This window comes from Panthera uncia, chromosome F1, assembly GCF_023721935.1.
Source record: "Panthera uncia isolate 11264 chromosome F1, Puncia_PCG_1.0, whole genome shotgun sequence".
Classification (NCBI taxonomy): Eukaryota; Metazoa; Chordata; class Mammalia; order Carnivora; family Felidae; genus Panthera; species Panthera uncia.
This window is the reverse complement of record NC_064813.1, coordinates 38901872-38919227: the sequence shown is the minus strand read 5'-3', so window position 1 is coordinate 38919227 and position 17356 is coordinate 38901872. Positions and strand designations below refer to the sequence as shown.

The window sequence follows — 17356 nt, the reverse complement described above, 5'->3', positions numbered from 1 at the left end:
CCCACGTCTCCTCCTTCCTCCCGGAGAATGTAAGGTACATGAGGACAGGGCTTGGTCTGTTTTGTTCGCCGATGCATCCCGAGTGCTCAGAACACTGCCTGGCACATATTGGTGCACCATCCATATTTTTTTTAAGAAATGAATTCCTCTGAGCCCTGATGACTGGCAGAGGAGTCATCCTGGAACCTACACCCAGGACTGTCTGGTGGGACCGGGCTCCCTCGTGGCTCCTGAGAGAGAGGGGTGAGCCTGGAGGAGGCCTTCCATCATGAGCAAAAAAGAAGGAGGGCATCACGGACCTGGTTAAATGGCCTGTCATCACATGTCTGGCCCCAGTCTCAGTTGTCACACCTCTTAATAGGCACATCCTTAGTTCGGAAAGGTACTTTTCAACTCTGACTGCTGGGGTAAGAAGTGGGGTTGGATTGGGGTGTAGTTCAGGGTGGGGGGTCAGGCAGGGGACCTGGGAGGAGGAGGAGGAGGAGGAGGAGGAGGAGGAGGAGGAGGAATGAAAGGTGAGGAGCACCTTCTATTCTTCTAGAGAAGGATATGAACCAGGCGGTTAATTCCTGTCTGATACCAACAGTTACTATGGGTGGTGAAGGCAGAAATCAGGGAAGCCTTGGGAACCCTATGTTCTCTCTATCTTACAGTATATACTAAGGGTTATTTACAGCAAGCTTTTCCATGGGGCCCTCAGGGGGTCCTTCTACTACTTCTCATCTGAAATGCTCAAGAGTCTGGGGTCTTGGGTGTGGCCAGTGCCCCTGACAAGCCCCTTTTATCACATCCTCTGTGGTTTTCCCAAAGACAGAGTGAGGACCAGGATGCCTGGGGTTCAGGGGAAGGTGGGGACGGCCGCTGCTGGGTCTTGGGCTGGCTGGTGCCCTGATTTGACCCCTTCCTGGTCAACCCAAATTCCTGTCTTCCAAGTCTTCTGGGACCCAAAACACTCTCTCACTTGAGTCTTATCAGGCACGCAGGGAAGAGTCCCCCTGGTTAGTTTCTAAATAGCCGCTGTCCCACCGGAGCCCAGAGCAGGTCCCTGTCCAACCCCAGCCTGTCCCCCTCACTGTTGGGAATACGAAGACCAAACAGCCATGTCCTGAACAGTTCTTCGGCTTGGGGCACCATTTTGCCTTCTTTCTCCTGAAACAGGTAGATGACAAGCCTCTGAAGGCAGGGGCTTTATAGGCTGAGCCTCCTTTGACTGGTACACAGCCCAGGAGAATGGCCAGCCCCATCTCTCTGGCTCCTACTCCCCCAGAACAGACTTCAGGCAGCAAAGCAAGTGTGGCTGTCCTCGCCTGTCCTCTAGAGCCCCAACCCTGTCCAGCCCCAGGTCCCGTGGCCAGTCCCTGTGGCCTTGCAGGAAGGGCAGCATTATCAGCCAACTAGATTTTCCCATGAGATACACTGAACTTCACAGCCCGGCCAGCCTCCCTTCCTGCAAAGCTGCCTCTTAAGGAGGGAGGTTGCCCCCATGCCCAGGTACTCTCCCCCCCTTCCCCCTTACCTCCCCCCACTCCACGGTTCCCTCGCAAGACTTCTCATGGACGTGACCCTGGTGCGGGCCCCCTGTCCTGGTGCGGCACAGTTTGGGAACTATGGGGAGCTAAACAAAAAGCACGGAAGTCCCTGCCTACGAGTAAGAAACATGGGAGTGTCCTTTTCACCCCTCACGAGCTGCAGTAACAGCTTCGCTGTTTGCACTTTGCGGTCATACTTGCACACACACACACACTTACATTATACATACATATGTATATGTGTATATATAGATATAGACCTATATATACACCATTTCTCAGAAAAAGAAGTATTGACATGAAACATAAGCCCCTTTAACTCAAGAAAAGCCCCCCCCCCACCCTTCCCAACCCTCCCTGCCTGCCAGTTCCCCCAAGGAAAAAAAAAATCTAAAAATATTTCCATCATCCACAGCCTTCAGGTTTGCTTTCAATTGCATTTGAACCTTTCTAAACAATGCACAGGGTGGACAGAGTCACCCCTCCAGCAAGGCCTGAGTTCTTCTCAGCTGGGTCACATCATTTCTGGAAAAGGAGAAGCCATCCAGTTAGCATTTATAGGGAGACAGACCCACGTCATAGGTCTGGCCGATACTGCCACCCCTTTCTACCCACGTTGGCATGGACGTGTCCCCTGGCCCGAGGGGGGACTCAGAGTCGCCCTGACACATTGATAGGTTGTTCTTGTTGAGTGAGAAGCTTGTGAGATTTGTGCCTCCACTGCCACGCCCACCCCGTTCTGCCCAGACTCAGCGCGTGCTGAGTGCCCAGACTTCACTCATTAAGAATCTAGTGAATTTTGTCTGCTCTCTTTTTTCCATCCTCATGTTGTGGACGCTCACCTGCCAGGAGAAGGTATTTGATGTCTTATTTATTTTCATCTGGACCAAACTTACAGCCGTCTCCCCCACCAGGACCCTCCTGAGGTGTTGGGGTGCTGGCAGATAGCCAGGCTGCTAAGAAGTCCCCTTCAGTTCAGGAGACCTCGTCCTCATCCCTGGCTCTATGCAGATGGCTCTATACCAAGGCCATCTCTAGTGACCTTCTAGAGAAAGTTGATGATGTCATTTGCATCAGAAACACCTCGGATGCTTGTTTAATGATGCATTTTCCACTCCAGAGTTACTGAGTCAGAAGTGCTGGGGTTGAGGCCAGGCGTGTGTGTTTTAGGAAGCATCTTAAGTGGTTCTAATGAAAGCTAAGGCTTGTATGCCTTTGTGATAGATACCGGTTCTGAGTTTTTGGTCTCTGGAGTCATCAGCTGGAAATAACCTTATCCACATTAGGCATGTGCGCACTGGGAAGTGAATTATAAAAAGGATAAGAAAGTGAGCTGTAGGTGTACAAACCCAGATGACATATTGTACAGCTGCGTTCACACCATAGCCCATGTAAATGGCATCACCTAGGTTGTGCAGTGCACAGCCTACACAGCTGTATCTAGAAGCTCTGCTCAGACATTGCACATCCCTAATGTCTTGTGGTGGGAGAGCCCATGGCACCCTGCCCAAACAACCTATCCAACTGTCCTCATAGCCCTTGTGTCAGCTACAGTTATGCTGTCTGCCAGATCAAAGGATGCTTCTGTGTCCCTGGGGAACACAGGCCTGGCCTTTCCCTCTGAGACCGGCTAAGGTTGCTGCAGGGGTCCTAGAGATAACTCTGCCCAGGGGGGAGCCAATTCTTACCTGCAATCTGTACTTGCTTGAGCAGCCCCTTCTTAGAATCGGGAGGTGAAGTTCCTGAAGCTGTTTGGCCCAGTTAAGGATCCCAGCATGTTCCTATCCAAACCTTGCTGTAAAGGGGGGAGAAACAGCATGAAACCGTATGAAACACCCTAGGCTGAAACAGAGTGGGACTTCCCATGGGGTCAGAAACTACCCTCCCCGAGTGTCCTTGGGCTTGAACCATAGCCCTCTGGGCTCATTATATATGTGTGTCAGGGCTAAAGCTGGCCTTATTTTTTTTTTAAGTTTATTTATTTATTTTGAGAGAGAGAGAGAGACAGACAGACAGACAACAAGCAGGGGAGGGACAGAGAGAGAGGGAGAGAGAGAATCCCAAGCAGGCTCTGTGTTGTCAGCATAGAGCCCGATGTGGGGCTCGAACTCATGAACCATGAGATCACCACCCGAGCCGAAACCAAGAGTCAGACGCTTAACAGACTGAGCCACCCAGGCGCCCCAAAGCTGACCTCATTAGTGCAACCAAACATAAGGCCATTAATATCCACAAGTTAGTAAAATGTATCTGGACTTCCACCAGCGCTTGTGAATTTCCTACATGGATTTGCAGAAATCTGTATTAAGGCACAAGGACTTACGCTCATATTCATTACTCTTCAAATAAAACAACAACCAACATCAGATTAGAAAAGCTGTTTGTTGTTCTTCCTTCTGACTGTCCCTGTCTTTTTCTTTCTTTCTGCTCCGTTTTTTTTTTTTTTTTTTTAAATTTTGGCATGAGCTCTCTGCAGGGGGGACACATCCAGTGTTTCTCACACATACAGCAGGTGGTCAATAAATGCTCTGGAGTGAATGAGGATGGCAGAAGGGGCCCCTGGTGCCAGCCCTGAGCTCTGAGAACGTTGTCAGCTCTCACTGGCCTGTGGGAATGAGGGATCCAGACACCAGGTGGTTCAAAGCCCCAGGCCTACCTGATCTGGGCACGAATCACATGATGCTGGGTTTTCCCCTGCGGATTTGCTTGCTTGCTCCTGTTGAACCTGGCTGGATTTGGTGGAAGGAGCCCAGGAGTGAGAATTCCTGGGTCTCAGCCCTGCCCCTGCCATGACTCACTGAATCAAGACAAACTCCTATTCTGCAGGATGGACATAAGCCACACGGCCTGCCTCTCTGTGGTGGTAACAACCTAATGAATGGGGGATGTGCAGATGCTTTGGGGACAGAAGCACCGAGCTAGTCACGTCAAAGCTGTTGACAAGCACAGCTAGAGGGAGCAGTGGGGAACGAATGGCGAAGCTGGTTCCCATCGGTGCTGTACAGAAGACTGTTAACAAGAAGAGTCGCCGTGTGCCTCAGGCTGGGCGTGGCCTCAGTATTTCTGGGTGAGTTGAACCCTCTGGACCACGATCGAACAGCTTGAGGAAGGTCTCACCCCGTCCTCACCCACCTCCCTTCCCCTGGGTCTCCCCGGCAGCTGCCATGTGGCCAAGCCTGCCCACGTTGCAGTGCTGTTGGGAAAGAGCACTGGATGGTCCAGCAGAGGACAGGGGCCACCGCCGGCCATGGCCTTCAGGCTTCCCAGCCGTCTCTGACTACAGTAGTTCATGGGCCTCCCTCCAGTCTCCCTGCTGCGCTGGAGGAGGAACTGTTTCTCCTTCTGCCCCAGGGTGGTTGTCTTCCCGGCTTCTCTTCTACACGGTCAGGCCCCTGCTGACCCTCCGCTCCCACCCGTTCCACAGTCTTCCTCAGCCTCCCACCCCCTCACTGTCCCCTGCTCTGCCGCCAACTCCTCATCTCATGACAGAGATACTCGGGTCCCCTCTGTCATTAAACAGAGACCTTTTTACCCCTCCCTCGGTCTCCCTCCTTTCTGGGCCAGACTGAGGGGAGCAGTTCTCCTCTCTGCCCCACTCCGTCCCTCCCCAGCCCGTCTCCCCTGGCTTTGCCGGAAGTGCTCTTAGAGGTGCCCTGGGACTCCTGGGTCACCACATCCAGGGTCCTCCCTGGTGCCTCTGTGGCCCTGGGAACCGCTGCCTACCCTCTCCCGTGCTCTCCCCTCCCACTCGGGCTTTGGCCCCTCCTGGCCACCTTGCGCGGCTCCTCCTGGCTCCCTGGCCCTTCGCACTCCTCGGCCCCCAAGTCAGCGCCTTCCCCTTGCTTCTGCCCTTATTTTCCAAGACTCCTCCCCACACCTGTGCCCTGTGATGGTCTTGCACAACGCTCCCATCTGTGTGGCAGCCTGGCCTCGCTCCTTGGGTCCCCCACCTGCAACCCAATCCAATTCCTTCAGACTCGACCTCTTCAAATCAGGACTGCCCTCGCTGTCCTCGGAAAGCTTACTTGGCCTTTCCCCAACCGATCTGTTTGTGTTAACACGGCCACAGTGTCTCCAGGCTACAACTCGAGCATGGTCAGCCTGACCATTCCGTTTCTGTCCTTTTTCTGGCCTCACCGCTGTCTACATCTGGGTCTAAAGCATGGCAGCCACAGGAGCGGGAAAGGTCAGTGTGAAGAGATTTCGGTAAAATAAGACCCCAGGTAGGACTTTGTGTTTGATGAGGTTGGGAGGTGTCGAGGACAGGGAGGAGCCAGGGTCACCACTGGACAAATACAGCCGCCCCAGCATCTCTCAGTCCCCTCTGCCCCGCCCCTGGGGAGGAGGGAGGCTGCCAAGTGTTGCTTTAATCACTCAAAACCCCTAGTGGCTCCCCTCTGCCAAGGGCAAACTCTCAAAGAAATTAGAGGGGCCTGTACTGTAGCCCAAACCTTCCTTTCCAGCCACAGCGCACATCACGCCCTCAAGTGAATTCCTGCTTTTCAGTTTGCTCCTAGAAGATCCTGCCCCAGGCATCTCACACATTTCCTTGATTTCCTCTCCCCTCCGTGCACTCAGCACCTCCCCCGAGTCTGAGCCTAGAGATTTGTTCAGAGTGGGATCACTTTCACCGTCCTGCACATTTGTCTCTACGCCGTCCGTCCGTCCGTCCGTCTGCAGTGCGGCTCAGTCACGCCCCCTGGGCAGGGCGGGCCATTCTGCTTCTCTTCTTGGCCCTCAGCGCTGCAAGGGGAGCTGCAAGACAGCCTCACTGGCAGGGGGTGACAGGGCGGGCCCTTACCTGTCTGAGGACACCCTGCAGCTCCTTGCTGGACCACATGTCAGACAGGAGGAGGCGGGCAGCTTCTGCGGCCTTGGGCGAGGTGCTGGGCAGGCAGGAAGTTCATTTGTGGGATGAGACTCGGGGAGACATGAGAATGATCACCCTCCTCCCTCCCACCCTCACCTCCAGGTCTTAGCGATGTGGGGAGGCCCCAGGGGTGCATGAGAAAAGAGCCTTGTTGGGCTGGTCCCGCCACACAGGGGGCACAACCTGGCAGCCCTACCCACTTAGAAGTAGCCTGGGATTCTCCTCGGGGGCTGTGGGGGGAAGTTCTCTCCCATTCTGGTTCCCCAGCCCTTGTCCTGGGAGGAGAAAGCCCCATGGGGCAGAATACAGTTCCCACATGGTGGGGTCTGTGCCTCCATGCCTCCTGTTGGTCCTCTAAGGACTCCGCGTCTAAGTCCTCTAAGGACTCCTCTAAGGACTCCCAGCTGAGAATGCGCTGCCTCTGTCCCCTTTGTGCAGCCCCGAGGCCTGGCAGCTGGGCTCAGCTCCACAGCGCTCTTGGCTTCTGGAACTTCTCTGCATTCAAGCCTCCCCTGCCCAGTTTCCCGCCCTGCGCTGGGTCCTGCTCTCGCTGCACATCTGCGCCTTCTCAGAGGGTTGTGGGGCTGCCTGCTTTGCAGTGTGTGGGGGGTGGAGACCATTGCCCTCCCCACCCACCTGCTGCGGCACAGGTTGATGATGTTGTTGACCATGCTGCTGGAGAAGTACTGCTTGGCCATCTGCGGCTGGGAGGCCATCAGGTTCCTCACAGTGTAGCAGGCTGAAGACAGGATGTCTTCCGAGTTGCTGGTGTTCCCAGTGTGACTGGTGAGGAGCCTGGTCACCTCTGGGAACACTTGGTTCCCTGAGAGAGAAAGGAGTGGAGGGCGCGGGGTCAGATGACCGGAGGAGAGAGGGGCTGAGGGGCTCCCTCTGGGACCACAGTCCTGCTCTGACCTCAGCCAGGTTTCTAGCAAGGTGGCCCTTGAAGGCTCCATTCTAGCTCCAACTCAGGGCTGAGGACCCGGATGGGATCTCTGCACCCCTGCCCTTTCCTACCTCCAAGCCTCTCTTGGGCCAGCTTCCTCTCTTGGAACACTCACTCTAGGGAAAGTTCAGAGGGTGACCTTCCAGCAGGCTCTGGAAAGTGAGGGCTCTGCCGAGTCCTAGCTGGAGGGTGGGGGGAGAGGGGTGGTCTGACGCTGTGGTGGGCACTTACCCATCACTCTGTGCAGCACAGGGTGGCGGGACATGTTGCTCAGGAGGGAGGCTCCAGACCGCACCACATCAGAGTTGCCAGATTGCAGGAGGCGAGCAATCTGGGGCAAGCCCTTTTCCTTGAGCCCAATCAACTGGCTCATACCACTGGACATCTGAGAAAGAAGGACGGGGGTGAGGACCTAGCCTGTGGTTTCCCAGGCACCATGGTGGAAGAGGGCCATGTAATCCCAAACAAAAAAACCCTGGAACCTTTTCCCTCTCTTGTTAGAAGCACAGGCAAAGAGGGACACCAATTTGCTCACACACTGGCAACTACAGAGCACCCAGGCAAAAATGCGCCACCATCTTTCCTGACCTTGCTCTCTTCTCCCAGCTCAGCCTGAGCCAGGATGGGTGATGAGAGGGAAGTCTCAGACCCCTGGCTCATGGAGGCCCTGACTCGACTCCCAGTCTAACAAAACTGTCTCAGCTCTGTCCCCCCACCACGCCCACATTTCCCAGCAGTATCTGCTCACCCAAAAGCACACGGTCAATGATATTTGTCAATTACCGAGGCGCTGACCACCTTCCAACTTCCATACCTCCGTAGAATTCCATACATATTTGTCGAGTACTCTCCCAGGGCAAAAAGGGAGAAGAGAGGGTCTGTGCCCACATGGAGGTACAATCCAGGGCCCCCTGGAGGTGGGTCAGCTCATCTGTGCCTCTAGCCACAAGGCCAGCCTGTCTGTAATCTGGTCCCAGGCTGGTTTGGAGTTCTTGAAGACCCCCAGCCCCATCTTCTCATAGACCTCAATTCGCCTCAGTCCTGCTTTCACCTGATTCTCTTTTGTCCTCAGTAGAGTGATTGTTGACTGTCTCCCCATCTAAATACTTGTTGGCTGCTACAGGCCTCCTAAGGCTCAATGTCATTCCATCATGTCCTCCTAACTCTATGTGGCCTCAAAATCTCTACTGATTCTGCATCGTCTTCCTTTAGATCTGCCCACCCCCAAACCGTCTATTTTTCCCTCTGTCAGTTCAACACACAGGATACTCCTCCTACCACGAACGTACCTTTCATCCCTGTCCCCCACCCCAGGCAGGGGCCAACACCGAGCCAGGAATCATGAGGCAAAGGGGACTCTGTGGGCACAGACAGAATCCAGCGGGAGTGGATTCACCTGCTGGGCACCGCCTGGGAGTTCCCAGAGGGCCGGGCCATTTCTACTGCCTCATCGTTTCCCCAGAGGCCTGGCTGGAGCCTAGCATATGACATTCCCTCTGTTTGCGTCTGTAGAGTCAAGCTCTGAGGGCCATATGTGTTTGGCACGACTCAGTGCACACGCCTGTGGGAGAGCAGGGAAGGGGGCAGAAGTTGGAGAAATGGGGTTGGGGATGGGGGTGGGTGCAAGGGCGGACACCGCTCCTCACCAGCCCCTTGCTGGCGGTCAAGTTCTGCAGGGCACCAGCGCAGGCCTCCAAGGTGGCGTCTTTCTTGCTCTTGCCCATGAGGTTCAGGTAGGTGCGGATAGCATCCGAATGGTACAACCAGCTGCTGCCCTTGGGATTGGTCTCTTCCTCCGGAAGGGGGCAGTCGTAGTTGTTGTTCTGAGGACACAGGACAGGTCAGCAGGGAGCCTTGTGAAGGGAGGGAGCCCAGCATTCTGTGTGCCCTCCCCCAACTCTAGGGGCCTGGTTCCTGAGGGAAGGGGCCTAGGAAGCACCTGCCCCGGTGCCCCTTTCCTCACGGCGGCAGCAGCTCCGCAGAATGAGTAAGGCAAGGGGCCATGGTCCTGCGGGCTGGCTCTGAGGGAGGCAGAGAACAATCTAGAGATCGCAGGAAGTGTGCTGCAGGCCAGCCTCTGCCCAAACCTTCCAGCTGCGTCGGGCTGCTTTGGGGTCTCACACCAGGATGCTTCCTCTCCTCCCAGAGTCAGACTCCAAGGCTGACCCACCCTGGGTCAAACAGGGGTGGTCCAGGGGCCCAGCAGCCACAGTCGTCCCCAGTGTGGGGAGCCTGACCCTCCCTCCAGAACACCCTTCTGCTTCTGGTGGCACCTGGGGGACTTGGAGGTTGGTGGGAACCAGGCCAGAGAGGGCTTAGAGTCCTGGCTGCCCCCGAACCTTCCACAGTAATGGAGAAGATGAGGCAGGGTTTACCAATTACATGGGAAGTGAGAATGAGCTGTGAAAACACAGGACCGGAGCTTCTGAGCTCGGGGTGGTCTGAGCTCCCACCGTCAAGAACACAGATCCCATCTGCATGCAAGACAGAATGCCCTCTACTCAGCTCCCAGGGTGCAGCACAATCCTAAGGCCAAGGCTCTGGCATGGGCTTGTCTCCTACAGCTGGTTTCAGGCTTCGGGGGGACGGGGGCAGGGAGGAAGGGGTGGGCCAGGCAGCTGAGCCCAGCGGGGTGCTTGGCGGGCAGCAGGCCCTGGTTCTGTGAACCGACTGTGCTCACCATCATCTTATCGCTCTTGTTGCTGAAGCAGCCGGTGGAGGACTTCTCCGTGTAGGCATTGCGGGCGTTGTACTCCAGCTGGCGGTAGCGGGTGGGCACCTCGGCGTCCAGGCGGTAGGAGAGGTTGTGCAGGATACACATGCAATTCTCCACAGACTAGGGGCCAAGCAGAAGCAGAGCCCCTAAGCCTGTGCCCTTCCCTGATGGCGTCCTGGGCTCACTCCCTGCCCTAACTAATGGGAGAGAGGCAGGCACCTTAGGCTGCCCCAGGAGAGAGGAACACAGCCACCCACCGCAGTCCGAAAAAAGCTCCCAGTAACACTCCCCAGAATCTGGATTTGAATCCAGTTCTGTCTTTTCCTAGCTGTGTGAAACGTCATGGCTTTCCTCAACTTCTGGGCCGGTTTCCTCAGTGGTAAAATGGGACTGACATCGCCTACTTCATCGGGCTATTGGGAAGATTATGCATGGAAGTGCCTATCATGGAGTTTACCACATGGTAGGACACAACAGACAGTGGCTACTATTTCTTTTCTTTATTTATTTTGAGAGAGAGAGAGAGAGAGCAACTGGGGCAGAGAGAGAGAGAGAGAGAGAGAGAGGGAGAGAGAGAATCTCAAGCAGGCTCCATGCTGTTAGCACAGAGCTTGATGCGGGGCTCTATCTCATAAACCGTGAGATCATGACCTGAGCCGAAATCAAGAGTCAGACGCTTAATGGACTGAGCCACCCAGGTGCCCCGACAGTGGCTACTGTTTCTCTTGCTACAGCCATTGTGCCAATGGTCAGATTGGGCTATTAAAGAACATACCCTCTGTCCTGGCACAGACAGGAGCAGCCTTGACATATTTAGGTTCAAAAGCCATTGAGTCCCCATGTCCCTGTTATTCCCTCCTTTCATGGCTAGTCCTCAGCTTCCAATACCAAAGGTGCTGACCCATCCCAAATCTACACGAGCAGTGGGACCTGGGACCCAGTACTTTGCAATGGCAGCTGCTCCTAGGTCTTTGCCATCTGTCCTCAGTGGACAGGCTAGGCTTTGAGCCAGCAGACTTACCTTCCTAATGATGTTCGGCCCTGCTAGGGTTTGAGGGAATCAGACTTGCACGGTCTGGGTTCCACAGGTAGAGGGGATGTTGCATCCAGAGTTGAAAAACATGATGTCCACTGGGACCTGGCTGAGCATTCGAGTGACTGTCTCTCTCCCTCTCTCTCTCTCTCTCTCTCCTGAGGCCCTGTTGTCACTTCCAGTGGATGAGCAGGAGACAAAATCTCTCCACAAGGAAACTGTGTGCAAGACCCAGTGGCCGTATGCCCAGACAGTCCCCTGGTCATCTAGGGACTCTGGGAACTCACTATTCTCCTGAGTGTCTGTCCTGTCGTGGTAGAAATATCTCAGCCTTCAGTTTCTCTTTCTTCTGTGATTTTTCCTTTCTGTGTGTTTGTGCTAGTGTGTCCAAATGTCCAGAGGGGACAAGAGGGTGGCTTTGCCAGTGGTCTCTTTGGCAGGTGGTGTGAAACTGTGGTAGAAGGAGCCTTGGTGCAGGAAGGATCCCTGGGGGCATCAGTGGGGATCCTTAAGGCTGCAGGCAGGGCTCAGCACTGCCAATGCCAGCGGGGGCAAATGCTCACGGAGAGCTCCCTCTGTGTCCGGCCCTCTTCATGCTTTGCTTATTAACTAATTGAGCCTTTCAACCAGCCCATGACATAGATATGATTGTGATTATCTCTGAATGAGCACAGTGCAAACTGGGAAACAGACATCGTGGAAGCGTCTGCATTCACAAAGCCTGTAAGCAAGGAAGAGGGGATTCTGCCCCTGTAGCACTGCCCCAGGCCAGCAGAGCTCTCTGCATCCAGCCATCCCCTTCACTGGCCTTCTGTCCTGTCACCAGACCATGCCTTCAGGGCCCCCTCAAGTGCAGACTTGCCTCGTGGAGCCTGGGAAAGAAAAATGTCAGGACCTGGAGGCCAAGGAGCTGCCCTCACTGATCCTGGGGAGGTCCTGGGCCTTGGAGCTCCAGACAGAGAGGAAGACTGGGGGCCGGGGCCAGAGTGGGGTGGGACGCTCACCTTGTCATCACAGCGGCTGGCGGCCACGCAGTTCTGGACATAGGCCATAAGGGAATCAATGAGCCCCGTGTAGTTTCGCATGGTCTGGCGGCCTGCATCGGCAGAGCTCAGGTTCCTGAAGGGAGAGAACAGAGAGGCTGTGAGGATGCAGGGGAGGAGGGAAGCGGGTAGAGAAGAGTGTGGTTGGAGGGCACGCGGGGGAGAGAGCAGGTGGGGGAAGTAGGGGCAGAGGAGATGGGGATGAGTTTGGAGGTGTGGTAGGAGGAGAACAAGGCAAAAAAACAAAAAAAACAAGGACGAAGGAAAGAAAGAAAAACCATTCAGCGGATTCTGCTCGGTCCTGGTTGAGGTTGGATGGGGTCTCCTTGAACTCAGTTCTTTTCACCCTTCTTTCTGCCCCCCTGGGCTCCAGGCCTGTAACTTTCATGACTGTCCATGGCTCTAGTGCAGCTGGCAGGTCGAGGCACGCTCCCTACCACTACTGGGCACCTGTTGAACAGGGGCTGGAAGCTTCTACCTGCCCAGTTTATTTCTGTGGAGGAGGAGAAGCTCTGTAGGGTGCTGGGGCCAAGGGCTGGATCTGGGAAAGAAGCCCAGGGGTGCTCCGCTGGGGGCCAGATGCCCCCTCCACAAGGAAGCTGTGTTCTGCCTCAGCAGTGAGCTCCTTTCCAAGCAGTCTGGGCCCATTTTCCTGTGCAGGCGGGCTGTGGCTGCTGTTGCTATTAATAGCCTTGCAGCCCCTTGAAGTCCTTAATACCCTGACTTTGCTCACTGGAGGCCACTAATGGAGGCTGACAGGGAGGAGCATAAGCTGAGAACACAGAAGCACCCCCAACTGCATCCCTCATTCCGGGGCTCCTAGGAGTTGGGAAAGATGAACCCCATCAGAGCAAGGTGTGACCCTAACGGGGATCTGTTTCACTGTTCCACCTCTACCCTAGCACCCATGACCCCACTTGTAAACCTCTCCTCTGGAATGAGCACACCAAGGTCCCTCCTCCAACAGCCCCCAGGGGCCTTGCCTCACCCTGGTATGAGACTCAGGAGACTCTGGAAAGAGCAGTGCCACCTTTATGCCAATGAATATGGCCGTTGGTCTTAGCACCACAGCTGGGAAGTGACTCATTTAGGAGCCAATCAGCAGACTTTTGTCCAAAAGAACACTCTTCAAGAGAGTACAAGAAATGCATTTTTGGGGGGCGGGAGAGGGGGGAATGGTTGAGCCAGTTTGGATATCCAGATGTGGCATTTCTACTCTTAGATTTCTAACTAAGTCTGCTGAGGTCCCTTACAGGAGGTCATGGAGTCCTGAGCCTTATCCAGATCCAGGGAAGTTAGGGATGCTGGAGTCCCATTTCTTGGAGTCTGCCCATGAAGACCAGTGCCAGACTGCATTTTACGTCCCCTGCCCTAGGCTGGCCGAGATGGGGCTGCCTGCAGAAAGACCCAGGGCCGGGGCAAAAGGACCCCAGGGGCACGCTCTTCTCTCACCTTAAGCAGCCTGTGGCATTGAAGAAGACCTCAGGGTCCACTATTTCCCGGGTCATATTGCTGTTGCCATCACACCAGCCGGAGAAGGGAATGATGACCCGGTCAGCCAGCACAGGCAGGGCGTCGGCGATGAGTTCCACCTTCAGCTCATCAGTGGAAGACAGGTTCCAGAGCAGCCCTGGAGGTTGGGGATGGTCAACTCAACACATGGCAGGCTCAGGAAGACCCCAGGTGCCGAGGTGCCACCCCCAGCCTGCTCTGGCAAGGGAGCCCTACTGAAACATCGTCTTCCAAGTAGGCCTGGTCTATCAAATCTAGTGTCTGATTATTTCCTGAGCTCATTTTCCAATGTCTCAACAAGACTTCAGGTTCTCTGAGGGCAGGGAGCATCTAGAGTTCTTTATCGAGGTCAAAATTATGAATGTGCAAGGTCATCCAGAAACGTTTGATTGATCAGTAGTTTCTAATATAAATGTTAGCGCTAGAGTCTTCTAATGTTCTCTATTTTCCACCTGAAGGTCATTCCAGAAACACTTATCACGGTTACTCTGTACGTGGTCTCATCTCCCAGTCCAGTCTGAGGGCTTCCTAGTTCCTTCTAACCCTTGCGCCCCAGGCCTGAGTGCTTAGCATATTGTTTGGACACAAGAGGGCGCTTAAGACCTGAAGTTCCAACTTCACGTCCTCCTCTTCGTCTGGAAATCCCAGGGTCTGTTGAATATGGATCCTGCCTGGACACCAGCCTTCTACCCCTTGCTTTCTATCTTCAACAAGGTTGACACCTCGTGGGTAGGCACCATGTGGACGCCACTAACCTGGCCACAGTCAGTACCGTGGGGCTCCCAAGACATTAGCCGGAGGTCAAATGTGCACCTGTGCTTGGGCCCAGACTGGAGGGAATGCCCTATACACCACCCACCCCCAACCCTAGCTCTCCATGGCTGGGGATCCCTACCAGTCAGTTGTTTCTGGATCTCAGTGCTCCCGGTTCTCCTCAGGAGGTTGACAGCCTCTCGGATCCCATTCTGCCTCCGGGTCTCCAGCTTGTTGGTGATGCTCCGGAACACCAGGTTACGCAGGGCCCCAGCCGCAGCCTGCTGGACGTTCTGGTTGGGGCTCCGGAGGAGGTCCACCAGCTTGCAGATGCCTCCCAACTGATAGACCTGTTGACATACAGGTGCCACATGGGCCAGTCAAGGAGGTGAGGCTGATCTGATGACACTACTCGAAGTGATTTTTCTCAGACCCCAAAGTCTACTGTCAGCTCAGAAATATTCCAGCCAGCCAAAAAAAACCAGTGTGGAGTAATAGTGCTCAGAAAACCAAGATGTAATCAGACCAGAAACCAAGATGGATTCCAATGCCAGCGCCCTCACATCCTCGGCAGGAGACCCTCAGCAAGGCAGTCCTCTGTTCTGAGCCTCACCTTTCTCCTCTGAAATACGGTGGTGAAGACAAGTGGACATGGTTATAAATATACTTCAAAAGTCCTAAAGCAGGACAGACATAAAGGAGACCCTCCTATGGGAACTTTCTCCTGTGACAGGAACTCTGATTCGGATGGATCCAGAATCTCTAGGAAACACATTTCAGGCACTGTTCCCTGGGGCTGAGCTGCGGAACCCTATAAGCATCCTTCCTGCCAGCCAAGCTCATGCCCCAGTTTCCAGCACACATGCCTGGGGAGAGAGAGGATCAAGCTCTGGAAAGGGAGAGAGAGAGATGGAGACAGAGAGGCAAAGAGACAGAGACAGAGAGACAGAGAGACAGATAGAGGGAAGCGGGGGGAGGGAGTTGAAGGGTGGAAAGTAGTCATACTCTTTAGTGGAATTTGAGAAAGGGGATTTCTGTTGAACTCACAGCTGTCTCTTTCACGATCAGTGGAGGAAATACCTGACTAATGTCCACTCACCTGGAGGGTTAAGATGCCCAGCTGTGATCTCAGGCAGTGCCAAGCATACTGCTCACCCAAGGCAGCTGGGCAGGGTGAGAAGGAGCAAGTGCAGATGTCCCCACCCATGTCTAAATGGGGTCAGGCTGACACACCCAGTCCCTGCCCAGGTCTATAGGGGAAGAAGGTGTGTAGTCAGTTACCTGCTGCTTGGCCGATTCATCCTGGAAGCAGGTGTGCTGGATGTAATAGGCCCCGATGGCCTGGTACTTCTCATCCTGGGAGCTCAGGTACTGCACGGCCTTGGGGATGGTCAGCCCACTGCACTCAATATCCTCACTGCAGATCCTGTGGGCAATGGGCAGTGGTGGGGGAGGGGTTACCGGGTAGGCTGGGAGAATTTCCCCTTGTATGCCCAAGCTGCCACAGCCTCATCTGCAATCTGGAAAGCCAGAACAAGGCAGCCCTAGGCCCACTTGGAGAACATTCCTGTGGAACAGCTCTTCCAGAGGAGGGAAAAGGCTCATCCATGGCAAACACTGTGATGAAGTCCAGGTCATGGGTCAATATCCAAACAGGTAAATTACCTCTGCACCAAGACAAGACTCTGCCCTATTCCCAAGAGGAAGCTCCCCACCCCTCTGCCATCTTTCTTGTTTGTGCCTGGTATTGGGAAAATGGAAGAGAATGGCTGTGAGCCTGTCCAACTGTCCATCCATCCATCCATCCATCTTCTTTCCCTCCTGTCTCTATCCATCCATCCATCCATCCATCAATGCAGCCATCTGCCCTCACTTCCTTTGTTCCAAAGTCCAGCTAATTCTTCTTACAAAAATCCTCATACCTGCTTCTTCTTCCCAACCTCACGGTCACTGCCTTCCTTCTGACCATGACCACTCTCACTGGGACTACAGCAAGAGACCCTCACAACTGGCTCTCTTCTCCAAGCTCCCTCGTCCAAAATTTGACTCTCCTTTTCCATACTCACAGTCCTAAAATGTGGTTCACTGTGCTGTTCCCATCGGCAGGTTCAAGTGGAGACTGCTTAGACTAATATCCAAGGGCACATGTTAAGTCGAACCATGTGAAAGGGTTGATAGTCAACCTTTTTGAGCCATAAAACTAAAAATTTCATGTTTTAACCTAATAGCTTGGCTCTCTGCTAAGCCCTCTTGCACACTCTCCAGCCCCTAACAAGGTCTGCTCCAACCTGACTCTTCTCTTCACTGACCCCTCATCAGGGCTCAGGTGTACCCCTTTCCCTTCCCCTCACGGTGCATGTGACCTGCTGAGGTCCTGCTGCTGTGAACATTCCAGGGCAAGGAAACCTCTCTCCTAGGAATCTTTCCAGCTTCTGTGATGTTGAGTCTCAGGCTGCCTTTCCACCTGTCTGTGCCCTGGTTGCCAACAGAGATGGAAAGTTCCTGAGGGCAGGGACAGCCCCTTCTATGGCACCCAGTCCTACCCCCCTGGAAATCTCCCCAGCATTTCTAGAGGAAGCCCTCTTCCCACTTTTACTAGCCTCAGTCTTGCCACAGTAAATGCTCAGTAAGAATTCATAGTTTTAGTGTGGCATCCTAACTCCATTTCTGGAAAAATTGCCCAAGGGGTGAAGCTCTCCTGTCTTGTATCAGCAGCACCCTGGCCCTGCACTGAGAAAATGTCACATCTGCCAGTCAGACATCATCTCTAAATGGCTTGACATTCATCCCCTCCCATGTCTTACCTAGACCTTGACCTCTCAGGGCCTCTGGTTTGGGGCAATAAGCTAGGGCTAGACGCTGCCCTGTTCCCTGCTCCAAGGGAGAGGGTTTCTTAGTCCTTCTCCGAATCATCCTAAATATACCTTATGGCCTTTGAGTAGTTAGGAGAGGTC

At 54.3% G+C, this 17356-nt stretch overlaps 1 protein-coding gene across 1 annotated transcript in view; it reads right to left on the bottom strand.

The window, feature by feature from the left end:
• Positions 1-1896: 1896 nt before the first annotated feature.
• The window catches only part of PKP1 (plakophilin 1), a 48528-nt gene continuing 33068 nt past the window's right edge, over positions 1897-17356 (bottom strand). The window contains exons 4-14 of the mRNA XM_049634331.1: positions 15684-15828; positions 14545-14752; positions 13590-13767; positions 12099-12213; positions 10026-10181; positions 8992-9168; positions 7577-7730; positions 7036-7222; positions 6331-6415; positions 3218-3324; positions 1897-2054 (exon numbers count right to left, since the gene is read on the bottom strand). Coding sequence (XP_049490288.1) covers positions 3250-3324; positions 6331-6415; positions 7036-7222; positions 7577-7730; positions 8992-9168; positions 10026-10181; positions 12099-12213; positions 13590-13767; positions 14545-14752; positions 15684-15828 — 1480 coding nt within the window. The 3' untranslated portion in view covers positions 1897-2054; positions 3218-3249. The remainder of the gene's footprint in view (positions 2055-3217; positions 3325-6330; positions 6416-7035; positions 7223-7576; positions 7731-8991; positions 9169-10025; positions 10182-12098; positions 12214-13589; positions 13768-14544; positions 14753-15683; positions 15829-17356) is intronic.